The sequence below is a fragment of the Rhagoletis pomonella genome, unplaced genomic scaffold (assembly GCF_013731165.1).
Source record: "Rhagoletis pomonella isolate Grant_MI unplaced genomic scaffold, Rhpom_1.0 Rhpom_scaffold_00002, whole genome shotgun sequence".
Classification (NCBI taxonomy): domain Eukaryota; kingdom Metazoa; phylum Arthropoda; class Insecta; order Diptera; family Tephritidae; genus Rhagoletis; species Rhagoletis pomonella.
The window spans coordinates 28,612,475-28,636,618 of record NW_023458556.1 but is presented as its reverse complement, the minus strand read 5'-3'; the positions used below and the strand labels follow the sequence as shown (position 1 = coordinate 28,636,618).

General features: G+C 37.8%; 1 protein-coding gene across 1 annotated transcript; it reads right to left on the bottom strand.

The window, feature by feature from the left end:
• Nucleotides 1–20,713: 20,713 nt before the first annotated feature.
• LOC118734611 (achaete-scute complex protein T4) lies at nucleotides 20,714–22,489 on the bottom strand. Its single transcript, XM_036464315.1, has one exon. It carries the CDS (start codon nucleotides 22,319–22,321, stop codon nucleotides 21,206–21,208), a length of 1,116 nt encoding a protein of 371 aa, XP_036320208.1. The 5' UTR covers nucleotides 22,322–22,489; the 3' UTR covers nucleotides 20,714–21,205.
• Between the last annotated feature and the right edge of the window lie 1,655 nt (nucleotides 22,490–24,144).

The window sequence follows — 24,144 nt, the reverse complement described above, 5'->3', positions numbered from 1 at the left end:
GAATTCAGACCAATAACATTCTCATAATTTTTACGGCAGGTTAGCTGTCTCAAAAGAGGATAATGAGCAATGGCCAGATGACACCTCTGTCAAGGAATTTTTATTAAGAGAAACTCCTGAAGGCTATATAGTCTTTAAGTAGTTATTATGAATATTTACTGTTGATAGCTGTCTCAAAAAAGGGTATAAAGTATCGGCGTAAAAGCAATATATAACATCGATGACATTACTCTATTGATAATTGACAAACAAGAACTACTAAATAAGTTTTTATAGCGATGAAGCGGTCGGAGGTCGGAAGTCAATCCCACAAAGCGAGAACTATGTATTTCCATTAAGTAGGTGGTGGGAAATATTCCATTAAATAATACTAAATTGGAAGTTGGATCAATGCCCAGGCTCGATAGAAATTTAAACTCGGAACCTAACATAGATAAAAGGGTTCGGAAAGCTACAGCATTATTATTATTATTATTCTTATTTCAGCAGTTAGGCCGTTGACAATAATTGGCATCTGGAACTCAAGTTCGCTGCATCCATGCGGCGGTGGTGATTCCTATTATTTTTTTTATGAAGTAGCCTCAAAGTAGAATGCTATCAGGCGAAACTGATGATTTACGCAAAAGGTACTTGTGCAGTCTGCTATGAGTCCGGGTTTCGATATCTGAATGTTTACTGACTGCTATGCGCTGACTTCAAGATCAGTTGCGGAATGTCATCCAACTATCAACGGGATCACTGAGGGCATTTCGACAAATATTGTCGGTGTTCTTAGCCATTGTGACATCAAGGGAATCGTTAGAGCTGACAAGCTTGGCTGTTATGACGAGACCCTGCCACTGATATCAAACATGCAAACGCACCTTAAAAGGGCATTTCATAGGAATTGCAAATAATGGGCAGTGGGATCACCCGTCGAATTACGGGATACTTTGGCGATGCTCAACGCACAAATTCTTTAAAACTGCGAGACATCCATTGTTTTTGAAACTTGCATTTTACCTGCCAGCAGATGTTACCGAAGATAATGTTTCTGCCAGTAGACTAAAGACTTATTGCAAATATTTATCCAGAGGAGACGTAGCAGTGCTTTGCTAGGCGATACACTCGTCCTATTAATTTCATACATAAACAGCATTAATTTTCTTCCAAAATATACCTAAACTTGAGTGGAAGAGCAACCTATCTCGACAGATAGTTCGAAAACGCCTTATATCAGAAAACTTTTCATGAGCACCCTATTTCAGAATTCGCCTAAAAAACGCCCTATATCAACTAAAGTTTTCAAAACGCCCTATCTGAACATATTTTCAATATATTTTCAGTTCAGATAGGACGTTTTTGAACCAAGTTCTGAGATACTGCGTTTTCGAACTGGCTGCCGATATAGGTCGATCTTCCACTCAGGTGTCGAAATGCAGGTGCAAAGCAACCTGTGACCCGAGGCAAGACTTAACAAGAAAACTCACATGCTTTCGCTCCATCTGGTCTTGTGCACTATAGGAATATAATGACTTATTCGGCCATGAATAACTCAGTAGAAAAATATGTTTTTGATCAAAAAATTTTGGGTAGGCACTGTGGCCAACATCCTATTACCACCTCTGCATGTTGGCCGGAAGATGCTTTAGACTAGGCCGAGCATACTTTGAAGTGCCATCAAATTATAACTTAAGAAAATTTTATTACATGGCTGTTGAGAAGTGCATGTGTAAAAATTTCATAAATTACATAAAAAAAATTTTGGCACATATAGCAGGGTATAGCATGCATTTAGGCGCCCGGTGTTAGCAGTCGCGCCTAAACAGCCCACATATCAATGCACAAAATCTTGGAGAGATTTTCCCGGATAATTAAACCGGAATCGACCCGAACAGCGTGTATCCGTCGGGATTTCCAGCGATTTCTCACTGCTGATATTAAATTAAAATTTTTTGGTAGTATTCAGCGCAACGTGCACTGCACACCGTACACTTGCAGTTGAACTTCGGATCAGTTTGGATAACCTCTTTAGAACTTTACAACTCCAACAATACTTTTATAATCGCCACAAAAAAATCAAATACATATACACACACTTACCTACATACTCATGCATAAACCGAATATTAAAACACTTTTGCGTAAATAATTTTGCACCACCGCCTTTCACTCCTCTCTGACACCTATCCACTCAGTGATAGCCACTCGTATATACCTAAGTATTTATACGTAAATATGTATGTACATACATACATGCATGGTCTGTTGTGCGCCAAGGGGTAATTACAGTCCATGATTTATTGAAGCGGCCGCCATAAGGTTCTTGTTGGTCAATGCCAAGAATTCACTGCTCCACCACAACTGACTGGCATCGTTGCCATTTCGGCGGCCAAGCACTAGCTAGCACTTGTTCTTGTAATTATTTGGTTTATTTTTGTTGTTTTGCACGCATATACCTCAACAGCAATCGATCAGTTAGGCTCGATACGCCGCCCATTTTGGCCGATGGGCTGCGCAGGCGTACGCGTGCAATGTAGAAGTGGCAGCGACGGTGGTAGCCTCGTGCATTTCCGACGCTCGCAAAGATGCGCGCAACTTAAAACCGCAATGCGTGTCTGGCATACGCAGCGACTGCTAAGAAGCGGTGGCGGCGGTGGCGGCAGTGGCGGCTACGCATTCGCGTTTGCATACGGCGTAGTTTATTTATGCAAACATATCTACATATAAAATTAAGAAAAAAATTTATTTGAAATTATATTTCTTCTCCCTCAAATTTAACTACTCCACTCTACATATCGCTCCCGATAAGGCACGCTGCTACTTGAACTGTCTGACATCTTGATTGTTGCCCAAAACGCCGAAATACGAACATCGGCAGTGCGAAATTAAATTTGTTTTATGCGCAAAATCCACATAATCCATCAAGTAACATCTCAGACATTGGCTACGTGCCGTCGCATTTCAATTGGCGATTTTCCATTAGCCGCTTGAGCTGAGGTGTCTTTGAGGTGACGCGCCGCCCTTATAAACATCCATATGCACTGCACTGCTGACTATTGTGAATTTTTTTATTTGTAATTTAGCAAACGTGTGCCAAATCACTTGCTGCGAGCAGTGTGAAGCGCAGGCGCGTTTGCTGCTCATTCATAAAAATTCAATTTGGTTTAGTGTATGTGCAAGTGTAGGCTGCACCTGGTACAATAAGTGCGAGAGACACGCACGGAATTGAAGCGTTTAATTAAGAATTTTCAAAGGACAAACATAAAAACATAAATAATACAGTCTAAAACATTGTAAATTTTCTTCAGAAACAGAATAACCATGGTACAGTTTTGAAAGAGGACATTGTGCTGACCATTTTCGTTGAACAAAGTCATGGTCGAGAGCGTGTCAGACTCAAAACTTTAAACCAAAAATATACCAGAAGTATGCCAAAAATATAAAAATATAAAAGTCAAATTATGACTCGACTCTCAAAATGCCTTTCGGTGTGAAAAGGTTACATCAAATCAAAGGTAATGCTGGGTTTCCAAGGGTCAATATACCACTACAAAAAATTGTTTATAATCATTAATTTTTATGTTAGTACCAAACGCCTCGGATTTTCGATAAACTATTCAATTATTTTCTTCTCAATCACCGCGCTATTTTCCTTAGTCCCGAATGTCTTACCTCTACTTATTGTCGCTCTTCTAGTTTCTCAGCTACAGTTGCACGGCTGTACTCAATGCCGACTCTTGCGTGCCCGTTCGCACACCCCGGGTGAAACTTTGGCTGATGGCGAAAGAGAGAAGGCTTCGGTAGCGCCACTCCTATCTAAACGATTTAAGGTATTACTAAAGCGTCTGTTGTCTTGGAGCAAGCGGCTCGGCTATATAAATGAGCATCTTAATAAATCTTTAACCGCCTAAGTAATTTTGGCCGAATTGAACAAAGTACGCCAGTCGCGTCTCTGCTGTACCAACTGACGAAAATTAGAAATGCCTAGTAAAGCCAAGTCCTTCTCCACTTGGCATTTCAATCGCAACAGGGCTTCTCTCTTCTTCTGTTACCAGCATCTCGGCCCGCGTTGAATACTGTCAGAGCAGAAGCGACAGAGTCCATAAGAACGACAAGACCAAGCCACCGGAGCCGCCGTATTTTAATTCGCTGCACTATGTCTATGTCATTGTGGAGCTTAAACAGCTCATCAAAATCTTTCTCCCGAATACTCCAAGAGCCGCCTCATCGGATGTTGTCATTATCCATGCTTCTGCGCCATATATCAGCTCGGGCATGACTTACAATGACTTATAGAGTGTGGTTTTCATACGTCGAGAGAGGACTTTACTCCTGAATTGTCTACTCAGTCCAAAGTAGCACTTGTTTGGCAATAGTGATTCTGCGTTGAATTTCGACGCTGACATTATTATCGGTGTTAATGCTGGTTCCCAAGTAAACGAAATTCTCCACTTTCTCGAAATTATAACTAACAACAGTGAAGTGCTTTGGCACGAATGCGCTGACTGTTTCTTTGATGACAGGAAATACTTCGCCTTGTCCTCGTTGACCACCATACCCAATCGCTTCCTTATTCAACTTGGATAAGACAGAACAGACTTCGCGGTCTTTTTACCGATGATGTCGATGTCAGTGTATTATCTTATTTCTCGCTGTCAAGAGTTCAATAGATTCGAGACACTGCTTCACAAACTGGGAGGTAATCATCCTAATGAATGGCACCTAGTTGGCCGCTTGGCTATCTGAAAAGATGACTGCGAAGGTCACTTTTAAGCCATTTTATGGTTAAATCGAGCACAAGCCAAAAATCGGTAGGTAATCTGCCGATTACAACCGAAATTCTAATGCTGGGTCCATAAACACCCGCACTTGTATTGGCCTTCATCCTTGACTCATCCGCGTAAATTTGTGCTTAATCCCACAGGGGATTAGGGATTCAACTATAGAGAGTTGTGTTATGCATCAATAATTTAAAGAAACCGAGCGTTAAGCAATGGTTTTTACGTAAACAATTAATTTAAAAAAATTTGTAAAATACTTTTGACCACCGCTGGCATCAGAAAATAACTAGCATTGGAATGTTGCCCCGAATAGCCATCGAACCTGCGACTAACAAACCTACATATCAAGTGGAAGGCATTCCACAATTCCTTTACTTGTCTTTGTCGTAATCGCTTCACAGAACATACACTGCCGTTATGTGCCAATACACAGTTTTCTAACAGTTAAAAAAAAAAACTGTTAATCGCTTAACGACTGGCGCCTTCAATGAGCAATGCTTGTTTATTTGAAATACGCCCACCAATTAACGGATTAGCACTGGATTTTCTATGTGTATATGTATTTGTTTATGTTTGCTACTGCGAATTTTTGAAGGATAATCATAAATTTTGAGCACTTGAAAGTGCCTACTTAGTGTGATTTTCAACGATTTCTCAGTTAAGAAAACACTAGATGTAACACTTTAGAAAAAATTAAACATAAACATACGCTTAAAAAGGTGATATTATAATGAATACATATTGAAGTGGAATTTTCGTGCAATTTAAGGCCAAAATTCCTTGAATCTATTTATACTTGTAATTCTGTTTTTCTTCTACGAAACATTTTATTTGAGAGACTATGCTGGTTTTGAATAACCGCTTCCCTCCACATACATACATATGTATGTACCGTTTTTTTACGCATGCATGTACTTGTGTAAGTGCTTATATATTTTTGTACGTGCCACGTAAAATTTATCTACACTCACTCCCTTTTAAGTGAGTCCACCTCAACCAAGCGCCACCGTCCAAAAATAAAGTTATCACTTCAAGCACTCAACTTCATTTATCACACAATTTTATATGACAACTACAAAAAGCTGCGGCATATTTATTCGGACATCTGAAGAAGGAAGAAAAAGACGCGCTATCATCTGAATTGACTTCAGTACAAACATAAGTAATAGCGAACACGTTGCACAAATCGCAAATCTGTCATATTTTCTGCACTAATTGGCTCATATAGTCGTCGTTGAAAGAGTTCACATACAAACAGTTGTGTAATATATATATTCTGTTGTTTATTGAGTTGTAGACTTTCGGATAAGAAGGGTAATATTAAACGAACAAATTTATGTAGTTTGTGAAACAAAGCTACAATGTAATCTGGGCTGAGTGACCCGGAGCAAGTGGTAGGCTTTTAGGTACAATAATGAAGTTTTGAACAAACGTATACATAAGATCTTGGCTGCTCAAGAATGCCTAATTATGTATTTATATAATAAATTTTGAAATACGTACCTACTCATATTTTTTTTTTTACTATTAAGTTGAAGATATATATTTTTTTTTGTCCTAAAATATTATTCGTAGTTAATAGTAAACAAATATTTGTAAATCAAGATCTCTAAATATGTACCAATTCGGACCAGAAATATGGGATTGCCAGATACCCGAACATTTTTTGTGGCGTTAATCCTGTTTATGTAAATAATTAATATTATAAATCCAAATTAAATCAGACCATAAATGCAGGTTCCCGAAATACATATATCAATCCCTGCGCCACCTGCCGGCTTAATTTTTTGTGGAGTTATTTTCCACATTCCAAAGTGAAGCAAATCGGACTGTAAATACCGGTTTTGCTTCAAATATCTCTACCACTGCGCCACCTAGCGGATCAACTTCTTTTTGCATTTTCCTCGGATTTTAAACTTAGTTTGAAGCTTTAAGTCCCGTCGGTCATGCGCTTACCTGCGCAACTAGCGTGCGCTTAAATACTCACCTTTCATTCCGCCTGTACAGTATTTATTTTTTTTTTGGTTACCCCTTTCCTCACATTTCCGGCGAGTTTTCTAAACTCAACGAATATCCTTTTAAAAAGGTAAAATATTATTCGAGAGAAGATAAAATGACCATTTCTAAACAGATTTCATCAATAATTCATATGCTTTATTGATAATACGCCCACTTTGTGTTCAACACGCGTTGCGCCCCTAATTAGTGTCCATTAGCGTTGGTTTCTAACACGCGCACGCGCCCTTAGCCAACTGCAACTGCGTTTATTTGAATACAGTCTCTGAGGGCCATTGACCAGCAGGATTAACCTCTTTTGTTGGCTATACAAACTGACTGCTTTGGTGGCTTATTGAAATTCAAGTCAACTGCTAAAGAGCGCATACATTGCCGCCTATTAGGCTTAAATTTTCAATGTCCATACATACATTTGTAGGTTTGTATGTACATATATGCTTTCATATTAGTGCCCATAACTATGTGGCGGTCGCATCAAAAGGATACACGCCTTAGGTGTTAAATTTAAAAATTTCCAAACACTTTCATCTACCGCAGTGCAATATTAGTCGCGTGTATTTTGTGGCGGTGGCGGTGGCGGTGGCGTTGGTGTTGGCGATGGCCGTCTCGGCTAATCAGGCTAAGCCACACACATCAATCCGCATATTTGAATATCCTACAGTTTAATCTACGGCTGCTTAACTTTTACGAAAACATATAATTTGCGTTAATTTCAATTGATTTATGAAAGGCTGGAAGTACATTGTTGATTTTTTTTTGGCCCGTAAAGTTGGCTAGCAGGAAAAGAGCATAAAATAAGTGTAACGAAAAATATTGCTCAAGCATATTTTGTTTGTTTGTACTTAAATAAGAGGGATATTCAAGAGTGTATGCGCTAATCCCCAAGCACTCGCTTAAGGTAGAACTAAAAATTGCTTAGAACAAAGTTTTGCGGCAGAGAACTGATTTGCATGAAAAGATGGTCTCACTTGCATGCTTAAGAAGTTTAAGATCAATATATAGGATAACTTAAAAACTATTAGTATAGATTTTACTTATAGGCTTTATACTTTGCAAACTTGACTTTTTATCTTTGTGGTTACCAGACCAATGTTTAAACTTTCTTATTGTCCTACTCAGCAAACTTTACACTACCTTACGATTTTAATGATTTATGATACTTAAGTACTAGACTCAAATTAAACAAAACAATTTTGAAAAAATTTTAATTTTGCGAAAAAATTGCACATGCTTACTTCTGCTTGGCTTTCTAGTTAATTGCCAATACTTTTTAAATGGTATAAGTTGCTAATATTTTATATACGAAGGCGGATTGTAAATCGAACTATAACACTTTTGGTTTATGTAAATTTGTTGTATAAAGGGCACTCGCATCGGAAAAGCTGGATAAATTCTATCTCTTTCACATCTAATGAGCTTCTAAAGGCATCATCATGCGTGGTTGCGAGCCTTCTAGTAGTACTAGTAGTAGTAGTAATATTAGTATGTCTTTATTGAATTATAAAGTCTTGGTCTAGTCAATGGTCTAGTGTCCCGTGAGTATTCTGGTTTTAGAATCAAATGAAACTCCTTCTATATCCAACAAGCAGACCAACATGAACGCTAAACACTGGGTGTGTGCAGATTAGTCCACCTTTTATTTAGGGCTGCTATTGTCTTTTCTCAACGCGTGAAAACTTGGTTTCGTTACTTTGGGGTATATATATTTCATTAAGTTTAACCGGTAGACAGGTGCCTCGCGTGATTTTATTTAGGTCGTTTTGGAGTTTTTGGGAAGCCAACTCGGGGGAGTCGTCAACTGCTAAGATAGCAGTATTATCAGCAAAAGTACCAATGTTGCATCCTTCTATCACGAGTAGGTCGTATGTGTAGAGCAGGTATAGTACGGGGCCCATGACGATGCCCTGTGGTACACCTGCCGTGCTTTCATAAAGTTCAGAGTGTTCCGTACCTTGTTAACAAAAAAAATACGATTTTTCAGGTATGACTGCTCAAATACATATGTAGTGGTTGATAGGTGGTTTTTATTTTATAGAGTAAGACATCGTGCTAAACTCGAGCGAACGCTTGTGAGAAACGCTCTAGAAATGCAGCTGTGCAGTATTTGTTTTCCTCACATGATGAGTATATTTTCTCAACAATCTATATCTCTATGTACTTGCTCGATTGTGCTGTGGGTTTTCCTAAATCCAAATTGATGGTGGGGTATGAGCTTTCGGTCTTCTATAATTAGATATAGTCTTTTTAGAAAGAGCACTATAATTATTTTTGAAGTGATTGGCAGTAAGTGAATGGGTCGGTATGATTCAACTTTCTCAGCATTTTTTTCGGGTCTGAGAATCATTTTCACCTGTGACACTTTCCCATTGAGCAGGAAGAAAGCCTGTTTGGGGTAGCTGTTTCAATAAATGACCAGCAATTAGATCATAGCCAGGAACTTTCTTTGGTTTAAAAATTTTAATTGCTGTTTTTACTTCATATTTGGAGAATTATAGGAGTATCTATATGATGGGGGCAGCTGAGTGTAGCGTTGATTTCGTTTATTAAACTGATAGGGGGTTCTATGTTTGGTGGGGTAAAAACAGATTTTAAGTAACGGGCAAAGGCGGTTTCTTTTTCTAAATCGCTTTTAGAACAGTTATTATTGTCCATTTTTAGGGCAGATTGAGATAGAATTGGCCTTTTTATCTTACTTGCTGCCTTCCAGAGAGAGTAATCAGTTGCTGCAGTTGCACCAAATAATGTTTAGGTAATTGTGTATTTGAGTATTTCGTTCAGTTTTTTAAATATTTCTGAGTTCTATAGTGAGTGCATTTAAGCGCTTGTTGTCCTCGGAGAATCTGGTTTGTTGCCACCTTTTTCTAACTTACCGTTTTTCTTGCAGCTTTGCTTTAGCTTGCAAGGAGATTGTTGAACATTCTCATTTCTTAGTAGGAAGGGTTGAATTCCAAGCAGCTTACTGCAGGCATGTGTTGCAGACACACGTTGCTTAAATTTAAAGTTGGAGTTTTTTTTTCAGAATTGCAGTTATCGAAATTAAAAGTTACATAATTATGCGCTAACATCCTATGGAAAAATCTGTAACTAAATTAAAAAAGGCAGTGCAAATTCGAATGCACACACATACATACATTGCTCCCTCGGAATGTATAAAACGCGTAAGTTTATTCAATAATGTTTTTGTTTACAAAAAAACCAAATTGCATTAAATAAACAACTCCAATGATTCGTTAGCACCTCCTTATTAAAAAAAAAAATTAAATTCTCATGAAATTTATGAAACACTTTATTTTCTTTAATTTTATTTTTTATAACGCAACAATTCAAGATAAACAGAATACCCTTTGTTAGCCCTTGAAGCGCAGTCTGAACCTGTCAAAACAAATAAATAAACATTTTCTTTCACACCAGCAATAAAAACAACATCATCCTGGCTCTTGTCCACTGCATCCTTAGCTTGGAGTTCTATGCTTTTCAGTTCTTTATTGAGCTGTCAACTTAGAATTAGAGCTAACACAAAGGATCTTCTCCTCAAAACATAGGCGAGTTTATAAAAAAATCCAAGAAGAAATTACTCACAAACACAATAGATGGAATAATTAAATAAAAGAAAAAGTGAAAAGGTGAAAGTTTACTTCCGCCTTAGGAGCAATAACATAGAGACGGGTATGTGCTCCTTCACCCCAGCAACAATAATCTTGACCCTATTTCACTAGCTTCTTGTTGCTGTTTCTTTTCATTCCTTCACTCGCTCTACGCGCACTCGGATGATGTATTACTTTAATCCTTGCCTACTATTTTCTTTACACATTTCTCACTGCGCCTACTTTATATGTGTATGTTTCTTTGGAATGTGTAAGAGGAACGCAATCTTTTTATATTCTTTTGATTTTATTCCAGCAATTGAAATGTAAAATGTCAACTTAGCATTACAATAAGTGCCACAGTTTATGGCAAAGAAAGTGACAACAATAGATTTTTCGTTGTGTCTTTTGCGTCTATTGTCTACTTGACAGTTGAAATGTCAAGATGTGGAGTAAATAGTTTAAATCAGTGCGAAGTGCCGCGCGGTGCGAATGATTTATGATATAAAATTCACGGTCAGAGTTGTTTCGGTGAAAAGGTGAAAACGAAAAAAAAAAATCATAATGAAAAGCATTTCTTATGGGAATTTCTTCGTTGTTGCTGGGAAGTCTTGGAGTGTAGTGAAAATGAGATCTTGGTATATCACTATTTTGAAAGTAGTGTGGATTAAAATCGCTAAAACTCAACGTCAATATTCTTAAAATTTTAATCATTAATTTACAAGGATATTCGAAATTTAGTTTTACAATAATCAATATTTATAATTTTCGAAAATTACCGTTTAGCCCGATTAAAAAAATATTCAAGTTGGTGCTTAAGGAGGCCAGGCGCAATGTGTATAGATATCAAATTTTATACAAATATTTAGTCTCTAAAAGTGACACAACTCAAAATTATATGTTTGTCAGAAAATGCGGAGAATTATTTCTTAGCACATGCTAATCATATGGGCAAGGGAGACTTCATCTTAGGTTATAACAAAAATTTGCTCCAGCTTTTGTTGAAGGGTAAATAAATGCTCTATGTGCATTTTTAGAGCATAATTTCAAAAATACCACATTTTCAATTGCGTCACCCTTGAAGGTCGTGCGCGATATGTAAATTGGTGGGGCTACGCCCAGTTTCCCAAAAATTTCATCAATACCCAGTTTTATTAAAAAAAAATGTCACCTGATTTCAATAAATAGGGCATCAATTTATTGGCTACCAAATGTACTTCTAGAAAAATAGCACCTATTTGACCACATTCGTAGAAATGTTTGAATTTATCCATGCTCAAAGTTGAAAGAACGAAGAAAAATGGGAGATTTTTAATAAAAAAAATTATGGTTCATGAACTATAAGAAATATATTTTCATGTCGTACTAGACCTTATCTACAACTTACACTAAAATCGTTCCAATGTACGAAAGCGTCGCTATAATCCGTCTCAAACCGAGATGCTTAGAAGTTTCGTTCATAAGTGCCCATGCTCGGAGAGAGAGAGAGAAGGACTTGGGGAACAAATATCTCTTCTATGAAAGGTAGGAATACATCCATCCGATCAAAATCATTTGGCGGTTTCGACGCCAGGATGGGCTAGGGAACGTCGAGGAATGGCCTGATGGTGATCAATTTTGTCAGAACTGGGAACACGGAATGAGTTCAATTTTAGGTTGCAGCCTCAAAAAATGCGCGTCCAACAACACAAGAAAAGCTCATAAAGGGTTAAGTCGCTATATATCCCAACTATCGTGGGATCAGTCTTCTTAGTAAGGCCTACGAAGTCTTATCAAGTGTCAGCCAGCGGATTGGGACTTATCGGTGTGGCCTTAGGCCTGGTTAACCGACATTAGACGGGGTACTCATCATACGCCACATTCTGGAAAACGCGCGAGAAGATGACCGACACTAGCTATACATATATTTGTATATTTTAAAGCCGTTTGCGACAACAGTTTAGCTTGGCGTATCTCCAAAATTGTTGATGGGTCCGCCTGATAAATACTCGTTACGGTATATCTCAGTTCTCAACACCTTTCAGATGAGCACCTAGTATACTTGGGCTATTTTAGACTAACTTTGTGGTCTTTTCTGTGGCTTCCTCTACCGATCGCTGATGATTAGTGGCCTACGCCTTTTTGTACGAAAGTTCCCCTTCAATATTTGAGCCTTCCAAATCGGTGAAGTAGCTATAAGGTAAGCGGCACATCGGCCTCGGTTTCTGGAGTTAGAGGGCTATGGTTTGGCAAAGACTACGGCTTAGCTCCTGGTCATGATGTCGCTCCTGTATTCATATGCTGCAAACAGCCAGGCGCTGTACGCTGACTGGTGAGCTTACCAATTGGCATCGCTGCAGGCCTCTCGGAAATCTAAAAAAATTTCAACTATCCGGGTTGGAACTGTAAAGGAAAAAATTCGCAACTCAAAGGATTTATGGACCACAAAATAACATTTTTGCCAATAGTAGAGTTGCTCATCTCTCACAGGCTCCAACTCTGAGAGGGTTCACTGTAGTACTTGTGTGATAATTCTCATAATTTTTATTCGTTTTTCAACTAAATACTTTCCCATTGACATTAAACGCCACCACCGCAAATTTTGAAGATTGCCTGCCACAGCGTATAACTGTCTATGCAAATATCATTTAATACTTTTAGCAAGGCAAATATCCTGTAGCTCTAACATCCGCTTATTTGCACCAACAAAATCGCGCTACTGCACGAAAGGAGCCAATAAGGTAAAAATTCAAACGGAAGAAAACGGCTTCGACAGGCAAAAATTCAATATTTGTATACCCACATAACAGATGTGCATACATACATACGTAGTGCATGCGTGTTGGCTTACATACATACATATGTGCCCATCTGAAATAAAGACAACGGCATAGCAACTAGACAAAAATTGCCTCTTGGCAAATATCCTGCATTTTTTTATGCTTTTAAGTACATAAATACTTATACGATGAATGCAAATGTGTGGCTGCATCTACCCCCATTCAATGGGAAAGGAAACCGTTTCTGTCAGCCCTTGAGCGCTACTTTATGGTCTAGCCAGTTTTTACAACTAACTTATGAAAGTTTTTTTTTTTACGCTTAAGTAGTTCCGCAGCAGGTAGTCCTGTGATATATTCGCGAGCTGTAAAGCAATTAAATTTTACAAGTGAGGAGTAGTAGCAGCGCTATAATAAAACTGCCACAGAATTACTACTGTATCAGAAGGCTATTAAGCGCAATACTTACGAGGAGCTAGTATATGGCATTATAGCCGATAATTCACTTTAATTTGTGTCAGAGACAAGAGCGAGAAGAAAAATTGCATGTAGATAGATAATCCTTCAATAAACAAACAAGAACGTTCTAGCTTGATATGAGTATGGATATGATATGCGCATATTAGTACTGTTGTAATGCCGCTAGGCAAAATTTAGCAAAATACCTGTTATGACTTTAAGAGATGTATGTATGTATGTGTATATGCGTGTGGGTAGGTTTGTCTATTTTCATACCACTTGGAATTCATTCGGTGGAATATTGTTTGACTAGCTAGGAAAGGCTCCTTGTTTGGAGATAACGCTCGCGCCTTAAGCTATGTAGAGCAAATTGATTACGTTTATGCCATTTTATGATCGGATTTTAATGACAAGTTGGTTAAATTTTTAGCGATGGTGCCTATGAGTCGTTCTTTGTACACAAAGTACTCGTCGTATTATAAAACTGTTAGCTTAAGGAATGTTTTCTAGAGTTTAATGGAACTCAGACTTATACACTTAAGAACAGACATATCTATGTATGTGTTAACATACGCTTGATACAAACCAGGTTTAGGTGAGCATATTAGTATTGCACCTGTTGGTTTGACAGAATTTCTAAATGCCGAAAAGATGTGTTATTTAAAAAAACTAATAAATAGTTCTGAGAACATGAATTGAGAACGCCTTCCCGGTTTGGTCTAGTTCTGCACTAGAACAAAATGTAATGTTCCCGCAATAGAACAAAACGGAAACAAAAGAACCGAGATCAGTTTAAACGGGACTAAAATGAGAAAAATATGCTCGGGAACGTACGTTCACAAAAAGAACAAAATGAGAACAAATCTCGCAACGTTCCCATTGAGAAGAAAATAAGAACAAAAGTATCGAGAACCTTTTCAAAGAGAATGAAATAAAAACAAAAGTCTGGCGAACGTTCTACTGGAAAACAAAGCGAGAACAAAAGTATTGAGAACTTAACGTTAAGAATGAGAGGGGCCTCTAGGTGCTGGAATGAAAAATCGGTTCAGTGAGAACCGTGATTGTTAACTCTAAGCCAGGGGAAACTAACTGTGGTCGGGAGAAGGGATACCCTGCTATATGCTCCAGATGATGAGGCATCAGCCTTCCAAACATCGGTTATAAAGTCTTCCAGAGCGTATTGATTGAAGTACTATTGGACACCATTAGACAATCTATTCATCATACGCCAAATTGTGGAAAAGTCCTGTGAGGGGATGAACGACATACACCAACTCTTTGTCGATAGTGTGATACCCTATGCTGCGTTAACTAAATTCGGCATATGTAACTGCGAAAGTAATAACGAAACGTTGAGCAATGCCATCAGTTTTGTCAGAATTGGGAAATGCCTCTCCGAGCCGTCTGATACCGAACGAGGTTTTAGGTAAAACTAAACCACGCAGATTTAATTTTTTATAAGAGCGTCCAATATCTGCCTTTTTTGTGTCACATCGACGTGACCAGACTAAACAACCGCGCCGAAGTATCACCTGTCATAAAACCAGCACCAATAACAATGTATGCCTTGAAACCTTCATACAAACAAGTGCCATTTCCAACTGAGTAGGCAATTTAGAAGCAAAGTCCTCTATCAAATTGTACAAAAATTACACTCTATAAGTCACTCAATTATGCCCATGCTGTATGACGCAAAAGCATGGCCATCCGATTAAGCGACCTTAAGTATTCGAGAGAAAGATTCTACGGAGGATAAATACATATAAGGCTTTTTACGCATTTGTTACCGTTGTGCAACGATTAGCTCTATGAGCCTTATAAAATCATTGACATAGCTAAACTAATTAGGGTGCAGTTGTGAAAGTCTCCGATTGTAGCAGAGGAAAGCGAAGAAAGATTTACCTTTGCGCGGTACTAGGATGAACTCGGCGCAAATCGTTTAACCCTTCTGCGACACCCTTTCATGCACGCATTCTACTGACACTACTAGTGGTAAAGTTGTACCAAGGGGTGTTCACTTGTATTTTTAACTAAAAGCGTTGTCCATAATATTTGAGTTACTTATACAATATTCTATATGCTTTGTAGAATATACGTACACTCACCAGAATATGTTTCCGTACAGTTTTTTTGTAATTTTTTGCATTAGTTTTTAATAGAAATTTAGTTCAATCTGCATCAAATGGCATACAAATTATTGACTCAAAGTTGCTACAAAATTTAGTAAAATTCAACAAATTTTCGCTAAAATTTTCAACAAGTTTTCTAGCTCAATTCAGTATAGGAAAGTGCAGTTTTAAGTGGCTATAAACTACCGTTGATTTTTGAGAATTTATTTACTGACGCTCTTTGGTATTTTTTCCCATACAAAAAAAAAAACTATCACGCATCCGTTATATGGAGAAAATGAGCAACATCATCAGAAAAAAAATTCTCAAAAATAAACGGTAGTTTATAGCTACTTAAAACTTGCACTTTATTATACTGAAATTGAATGGGCTACAAAACTGCATACTCCAAAAATTCTAAAAAAAAAAATTCAAGTTGAAAATTTTGGTAACAATTTGTCGAATTTTCCTAAATTTTGTAAAAATTTTGAATCATTAATTTATATGCCATTTGATGTTGAATGAACTGCATTTCGATTAAAAATTAACGAAACAAATTTATTACGAGAAGCATTGCAAGTATTAAAAAAAAAAACACTGTATCGTTACCTTAATTCAGATAGACACTAACTCATTTTCTTTCGAGATTCATCTCTGTGCAAAAGAAAAATCGAATCGAATAAAAATAAAAATAAAGTCAGACTACACCACCTCCTCGGTATTCCATGAAGAATAATTTTCCATACAAGTGGCTTCTGGGAATGACTGAGAAGAATAAAAGCATTGTTTAAAGATGAGGTCCAACACGTTTAGGCGCAATATTGGTCTGCTGTCAGGGGTGGTAAGCATATATATATTTTAATTTATACTTTTGGAAAAGACGATCTCGCGTTTGACAAAGATTGCCGCATATAAACACACGCGTGTATGTACAACTGAAAAAAGTTCATCCTATTTTAAAACGAATGTCCTTCAGCATCCGAAGAATGTAAAGAAAAACATTAAATATATGCTTTGCAAGGAAGTGTGTTACGTTATCAAGCGTTTTGAGAATTTTTGAATTTATTTTCTCAAAATGTAGGCGCTTTATTTTTTTGTGTCCACCTTCAACTCAATTACTACATTGCGAAAGTTACTTCAAAGCGAACCAACGAAATTCCACGTTGTATGAAACATACACATATGCATATACTAAATATGTATCTGAACAAATTTGTCAAGATGCGATTAAGTAACAAGTGTCCTTCAGCGATTACGGCGACAATTTATGCATGCGAAAGTGTAATCACAACAAAATTTCTTAATGCATTCACCCAGTTAATCAGTTTGCAGACATTATCACCAGCTTGTACTATTAAAAGTCCATTGAGATAATGGAGTAAACAAACAAATATATTTACTTAAATTTACATACCTACGTACATATGTATGTATGTATGTAAACTCTTTGTCGACATGTCACAATTACAAAATATAAATCTTGATTGCGAATCAACAACAATCAGTGAGAAAGGCAAGTTAACATTTTGTTGTTGTTGTATGCATTTGTGATTCTATGGAAAAAAAAGAAGTGATACATCAAACGTTGCATGAGCGCACCTATCTCATTTGCGAGATATTGCCGAGATGCCATTAGCCATTATTTATGACTGGTGCCCATTAATTTCATCACCAATTACTTAAGTTCACCAACCGGCAAATGCAGGCGAGACTCTACAAGTTTTGCATACATACATACATACGCTTACATTCGTATGTAACTAAGTGCCAACTGTTGAACTAGTTCAGGTGTACATAGGCCACTTTAATGAGAGTGAAAGATGCTGCTGCCTAACGACGCCAAGCCAAGAGGGAGGTGTTTTCTGCATACATTAGCGAGCAGCGAGCAGTGAGCAGTGGTTGTGTTGTCGCATGCCGCTTGCCACTCGCTTGGCAACATTGTGGAGGGAAACCAATGCTGCCTGCGAGTTCATTTATCAGAATTTCGCTTTATAGTCAATTGATCTTAATTATGCAATGTGATCAATGTTGCCACAGTGAATGCTGTAATCAAAATAAGCAAAAGAACGCAAAGTAGAAACGGCAGTGTAATGAGGAAAGCAAAGCATCGGAACAGAGAACGCTAAAGAAAGCACACACAAACGGCAGAAATGTCCATATGCGTTGTGCTGTTAATAAATTTATAATTACAACTTGCCACCAAGGCAAGGCAAAGTGGCTGGCTGCGGCATGAGAAGTACATACATACATAAGTGAAAAAGAAACATAAACAAGCTGTGGCAGAGTCAGCGGTAGAGGCCGAAAAAAAAAATCAGTGCAAGTGCAGAAATGGCGAAATAAAAACACTACAAACAAAATCACCAGCAATTGTAAGCAAATTTTGTGGCCGCCAAACAGGATTTGGCTCCCATCAAGTCGCGAGTCGCGTGGCGCTGCTGCTGCTGCTGTGGCAACAAGCAGACAGGCAACCACCAAACAACCAGCCAGCAACCGCTAGCCGCCAACGGTCTATATAGTCAACAGTCAACCAACAGAAATTTGATTAGGTACCTTCTTCATCGTCGTCGTTGGACGTCGTCGTGGAGTCTTTTGCTGGCATCCGTTCAACGTTCAAAAGGCACTGCGCTGCGCTGCGGCAAGTTGTCGTGCCGGCCCTGCCATCAACGCAATATTGTGATAACACATTTTCATCGGCAGCAATAAGGAAAACAACAGGCAGTTATGAGAGCATAGTAGTGTATTGGCGGCACTGCAACTACATACATACAATAATAACAACAGCAACTGTAGCCAAAGTTGCAGCAGATACCTATATATATATACAACAGACACATCACAACGGCAGCATCACCATAGGCATCAGCATCAGCATCAGCATCGACATCGGAATCGGTACACCATCATTATCGTCATCAGCCGCAAAGTAGTTGTATGTGGCAGCAAAAGCGGTCGGTGCAACAACAGCACCAATGCTTTTAAGTGCTTAAGTATACATACATATGTATGTGTTGCAAACGCATGCATATCTACATACATACTTTGTTTGCTGCACTGATTTTGTAAAAATTTTCTTCCTTTCGATTTTTTTTTTATTTTTTTGTTTTATCTGTGGGACTGAACCACTTTGGCAGAAATTAGAACGGGCGCGTTGAATTTTTCTCTTGCTTTCTCAGGCTTTAGTGTTTTCATGTAAATGGCGATTTAAGCATACATACCAAGGTAAATATACACATATGTACATACATATGTAGTTTAGTATCTAATATTACTTGGACTGCTGAGATTGGAATATGGAAAACAACTCCCTTCATAATCGCATTAGGGGCAGGGCATTTTTCGCAATCCCCAACTTGTAAGTTGGGTTTTAGGCACATAATGCTCTATCAACCAGATACAATTTATGCTACTCGCTTATTTCAGGCCTTCGCTTATATGAGTGTTATGTTCATAAGGGAGTGGTAGACTATCTATTTACTATATACTATATACACTATTTTACGGTCCTCAGAAATTCTTCTTTGTTCGCTCTGAACCATCTTAGCATGAAATTAGAAATAGCAAGTTAAATTAAATTAAAGTTGAGGCTTCATTTTTGCTTAAGGCGTAGTAACCGGCTCTTAGAAAAACAAAAAATCATATAAATAACGCTCAAAAAATGAAAAAGAAATTTTCTGCTATCAAAAATTCTTTAATCAGTTTGCATCACTCAAAGAGAAAATGCGCTTTTATTTATTTTACAAGCCTTTACTTAACTTTGTTTATGTTATATTTATTTGGGTAAAATTTCGCAATAAATTTCTAGCCAACTTCCGGATGAGTGAGTGACTTGAAGCTTCAAACTTGGCTCAGAAGCCGATGCCAATGCAATATGAAAGTTAAATTACTACGCTAGTTGGCAAAGTAGTCGAGATATTTGAAACTCCTGTATTTGTAATCCGATTTTGTTTACACTTGAAACGTATATTACGTACTTAGAAGGAAATAACTCCACAAAAAATGTTGGTGGTAGGTGGCGCGGGTCGGTATATTTCGAAAATCTGCATATATGGTATAATTTAATTTATATTTATAATATAAAAATATTACCTACATGAAAATGAATAACTCCACAAAAAGTTTGCCAATAGATGGGGCAGGAGTCAAGATATTTGGTAAAGCCGTATTCATGGTCCCATTTGTTAAATATGAAAGCTTATTTTAAAAATATTTTTTACTAAACAATGCTATTTTTTTTTTAATTAATAAAACAAAAACTGGAATTTTATATATTCGCTGGGCCTCAAGCTTAATAAATGAAAAAATTATCATAGTTTATGATTCCAAAGCCAACAACCAAAAACAAATATTTTTTACTATTAACTTCTTTTCAAGAAAATTTATAGTCAATGCAAAGTGTTTTTTTTTCAAGCAAAAGAAGGATTGAAAATTATTTGTTGAGATTTTTCTTGGGCGCTGGGGGCAATTCTCGTTTTATGAAATGGTGAAGTCCAAACGAAATTAATCAAAGTAAGTTAAAATTTGATTTTTTCACTTAATCGAAATGACCAATCTTATTATTAAGTGATTCTCGATCGTTAAAAGCCATTCCCTAATTATATTTATAAATTGCTAATTATAAAAGAATTTGAATTCTTTTTTGTTAAAAATTAAATTTGCGATCGAATTAAGCTATAAAAACCTTTTTTTACCATATTTAAGTTTGATGGGCTTGTGCGAGCTCAAGATATTGACGAAAAATTATTATTTTTCGCACAGATTTTTTAGAGCATATTGAATGATATTTTTGTAATAGAAAAATATATTTGAATTAAAAAAATATACACACTTTGGCAGAAATGCGTTTTATTCCTCATTTTGGACTCTTTTTTTCTGTTTTGGGAACCGGAAATAGTCGCAGGGGCTAAGTCGGGTGTTGGCCATATAACTTACCTGACATCCATAGGTATTCTGAGCATAAAGAAAAATTTGAGAAATTTGTTTTATTTTTTGTTCTTGTATTTTTCAGCAAATATTTTTTTTACACAGTTTTTAACCTAGCAATAAAATTCTTAAATTAATATTCAGTTTCATTCAGCCTTAAATTTAATTTAGTTTAGTGTCTTCCGGTGGTTTGCTTGGTCTTTTTAACGCTAATTATTGTCTTCCATTTTCGCTTAAAACTAATTATTAAATTATTTGTTAGGCTTAACAATTAGTCATATCTCTCCATGGACATAATTTTCAACTAAGGCACACAAAGTCTTACACTACATACTACCACTTCCTTACCAATAAAGGAAAAAAATTTAAAGACAAATTGGCAAATTTAACTATTTTGACTAGGTAACTGAGTAAACTACATCAAAAAGCACAGAATGTATTTACAAACACGCTTGCAAAATGAAACCAAAAAAAAATAAAATAAAAATCATGCAAACATTTCACTGGCATTGTATCCCTGAACGTATTGATATGTACAAACAAATATTTTCACACAAGCATTTCACTTTCAGTCACAACTTGTCGCCGGCTCCCGGCACTCACTGTTCCTGCCACAGCGATATATAGTCGAGTATCTCCTCGTCGTCGGGCGCACAGTCCTCCTCATGCAAATTGAAGCTGTCATATGGCTCGAATTTCAATTGCAAATTTGCATCAATCTGCGCGCTCGCATTGTTATTACCGCTGCCGCGCTGCGCATCCACTCCGGCATGTTGCAGCGGCGATAGCTGTTGCTGTGGCGCAGGCGAGTGCACAAAGGTGCCCGAATCAAAGGACATGCTTGAGTTGAAGGACGAGGTAGGCGACGGACAACCAGCATCTAGTTGCGTCTGCGTTTGTATTGGCTGCGGCGAATATGCTTGCAAAGCTTCGGCGGTAAGTAGCGCGGAGGTAAACTGTTGCTGAGGTTGCTGCTGCTGTTGGAAAGATTGCAAAGCGCTATTAGCAGCGCTGGCATAGTACAACTGTTCAGCCGCAGCAAGTCCGCTGCCATTTGTTGAATTGCGCGCAGGCGAATCAGCCGCAAGTAAGCTGAGTATACTGCTGGTGCTGCTAGTGCTGCTGCTAGAGAATGAACTATTACTCGTAGTTGTGTTGTTGTCTGTAGCGATTGCCAATAGTCCACTGCCGCTGGCGCGTGAGCTGTTCACCTTTTGTGTGGCGCTGCTACCCGCATTCAAATCATCCACCAAATCTTGCAGCCGACGAATGTACTCCACCGCAATGCGTAGCGTATCCACTTTGCTTATCTTCTTATGCGGCCCACGACCGCCGCCCTTCAGCAGATCGGTGATGATTGTTTGTGGGATGTGTTGCCGCAGGCGCGCAAAGCTATTGTTCACCTGCTTAACGCGATTACGCTCGCGTGCATTGCGCCGCTGCACCGATTGCGTTTGATCGACGCTAAAGGGTCCACCGCCGGCGCTGGGCGCGCGCGGCGTATATTTGCGCGTTTTAATCTCAGCGCCTGTGCACCCCGCTGGTATTGGCGTGGGCGCTGGCGCGATATTTTGATATTTGAACATTTTCACTGCGGCGCTGAGTTGATGATGAGATGGCGCTGTGTTGCTGCTATTGTTATCTTTGCTGTAGTACTGCAGCGGTGTACTGTTTTTTGGATTGCTTGTAAACACCGCGCTAGACATGTTCACCATCAGAAACTGTCTTCTCAACTGCTTGGCAAGCGAAATGCAGTATGAGTATTTTTTTACTTTCTTTGCTTGTTGCGCGATTATATCAGAGGCAAAATTTTTAGCTCTAATTTAAGTTTTAACTACTTTTGCAATATATTGCGATTTCTAAAATTCAATTGAACTTGATCCTACGACACCTTGCACAAGAATGAATCCCTTCGTCCTAAACCTTTGCATTTTGTACTGCGTTCAACAGCAACTCCTGCGCCGTGTCGCTAAGGTATGAAACTTCAACAAGCCATTAGCTGAGCGTGAGCGCAGAGAGTGCTGAGAGAAACATGGCGCATATATTGAGCGTAAAAGCAAACATTTAGCACACTGTGATCAGTCCGATAAACAGGTAAAAATGAAACCATAACAACGCGCATATCCCAGCGCAACGACGACAGGGAGCTCCATAGCGCGCAGCCTTACATTAACTGTGTGTGCTAGCAAACACTCTGTAAGAGCTATCTGTACGAATTTTTCAACAATTTTTCTTTCGAACCATGCTCTTTTTCCCCCATATAAGTGATAAAAATTGCGTGCAATGCTCTCTGTGTCTCTCGCGTTCACCTTCGCCGATCCCTCGTCGTGTGAAGATCACTTCATGAGTGCTCAGCCACTCTGACACCCACTCACACATGCATAGAGCGCGTAGCTTATCAGTCTCCCAGGTAAAGAAAACAATGATTTGATATGGCTTTGGCAGTGGCCCTCTTCCTTGTTCTATTCACGCGCGTGTGTATGAGTGAGTGCGTGCGGTTTGAGGCTGACCGTGAACTCGTTTTTTCATATCGCATACATCGCTTATGAAAACAAAAAGAAAACTGTTCCCAATCTGGTTTTTAATTGCAGTTGCACATGGAGCACACCTTTTAAAGCCACTCTTCGTTGGGTAGTTGCTCTTTTATAATCTTTACTACTCTCCCAAGCGATAGCGCTGGCTTTGAGGATTTTACTCTGATTATGAGCTACTAATTTGATTTTGCGAATTCAGTGCTTATTGGGTGTTCATCGTGGATGGGCATATGGTTGGGCTCCTTAGTATTCGCGAACCCTCCTGTATGCTGAAATTTACGTAAATTTTGTATGATCGTTTATAGGACATACATTTAAATCTTAGCGCAAGTATTTGACTCAACTATGACTTTTATGGCATGCAAAACACAATTGCAGTCTTATGCGAAAAATATTTTTTAATTCTCATTGGGTTTGTATTGCTTACTAGCGGTAAATAGAGGACTTAAGAAATTAAATTGAAAATTTATTGAGAGTAAGGAGTAGTACTAAATTAAATTTGCAAATAAGCTAAAAACTTTTTCCCCGGATCTATGTATGCATATGTGGCTTAATTTTTTTTTCAATGCGAACAAGCACCGTTCAACCTTGATAACTGAGCGTACACATATACTGAGTGGTAAAAGAAATAATAGAAACTTATTATTTTGACCAGTTTTGGCTTTAATTCTTTTGTTTATTTAATGATTAATATTTTTTTTTATAAAAGTCTAGCACTTTATATAAAACACACCATATAAATTCACATTACAAACTTTGTACAAAAATTATGAAAATTCAACAAATTTCACTAAAATCCCCCAAAAATTTCGAACTTTTTATTCAGAATTTTTTGAAAAATTTTAGATATGCATCAAATTTTAGTAGGTAAAAGCACAAATTTCAAGACGGTAGAAAATCGCGTTGATTTTTAATAATTTTTTTGGCTGACGGTGTTGTGCATTTTCTTCCATACTACATATAAAGTATTCTCGGTAATGCTCAAAATTTCTAGCAAAAAAAAA

Coding starts and splice junctions, on each gene's coding strand:
- LOC118734611 (XM_036464315.1), bottom strand. CDS start 22,321: ATGGTGAACATGTCTAGCGCGGTGTTTACAAGCAATCCAAAAAACAGT.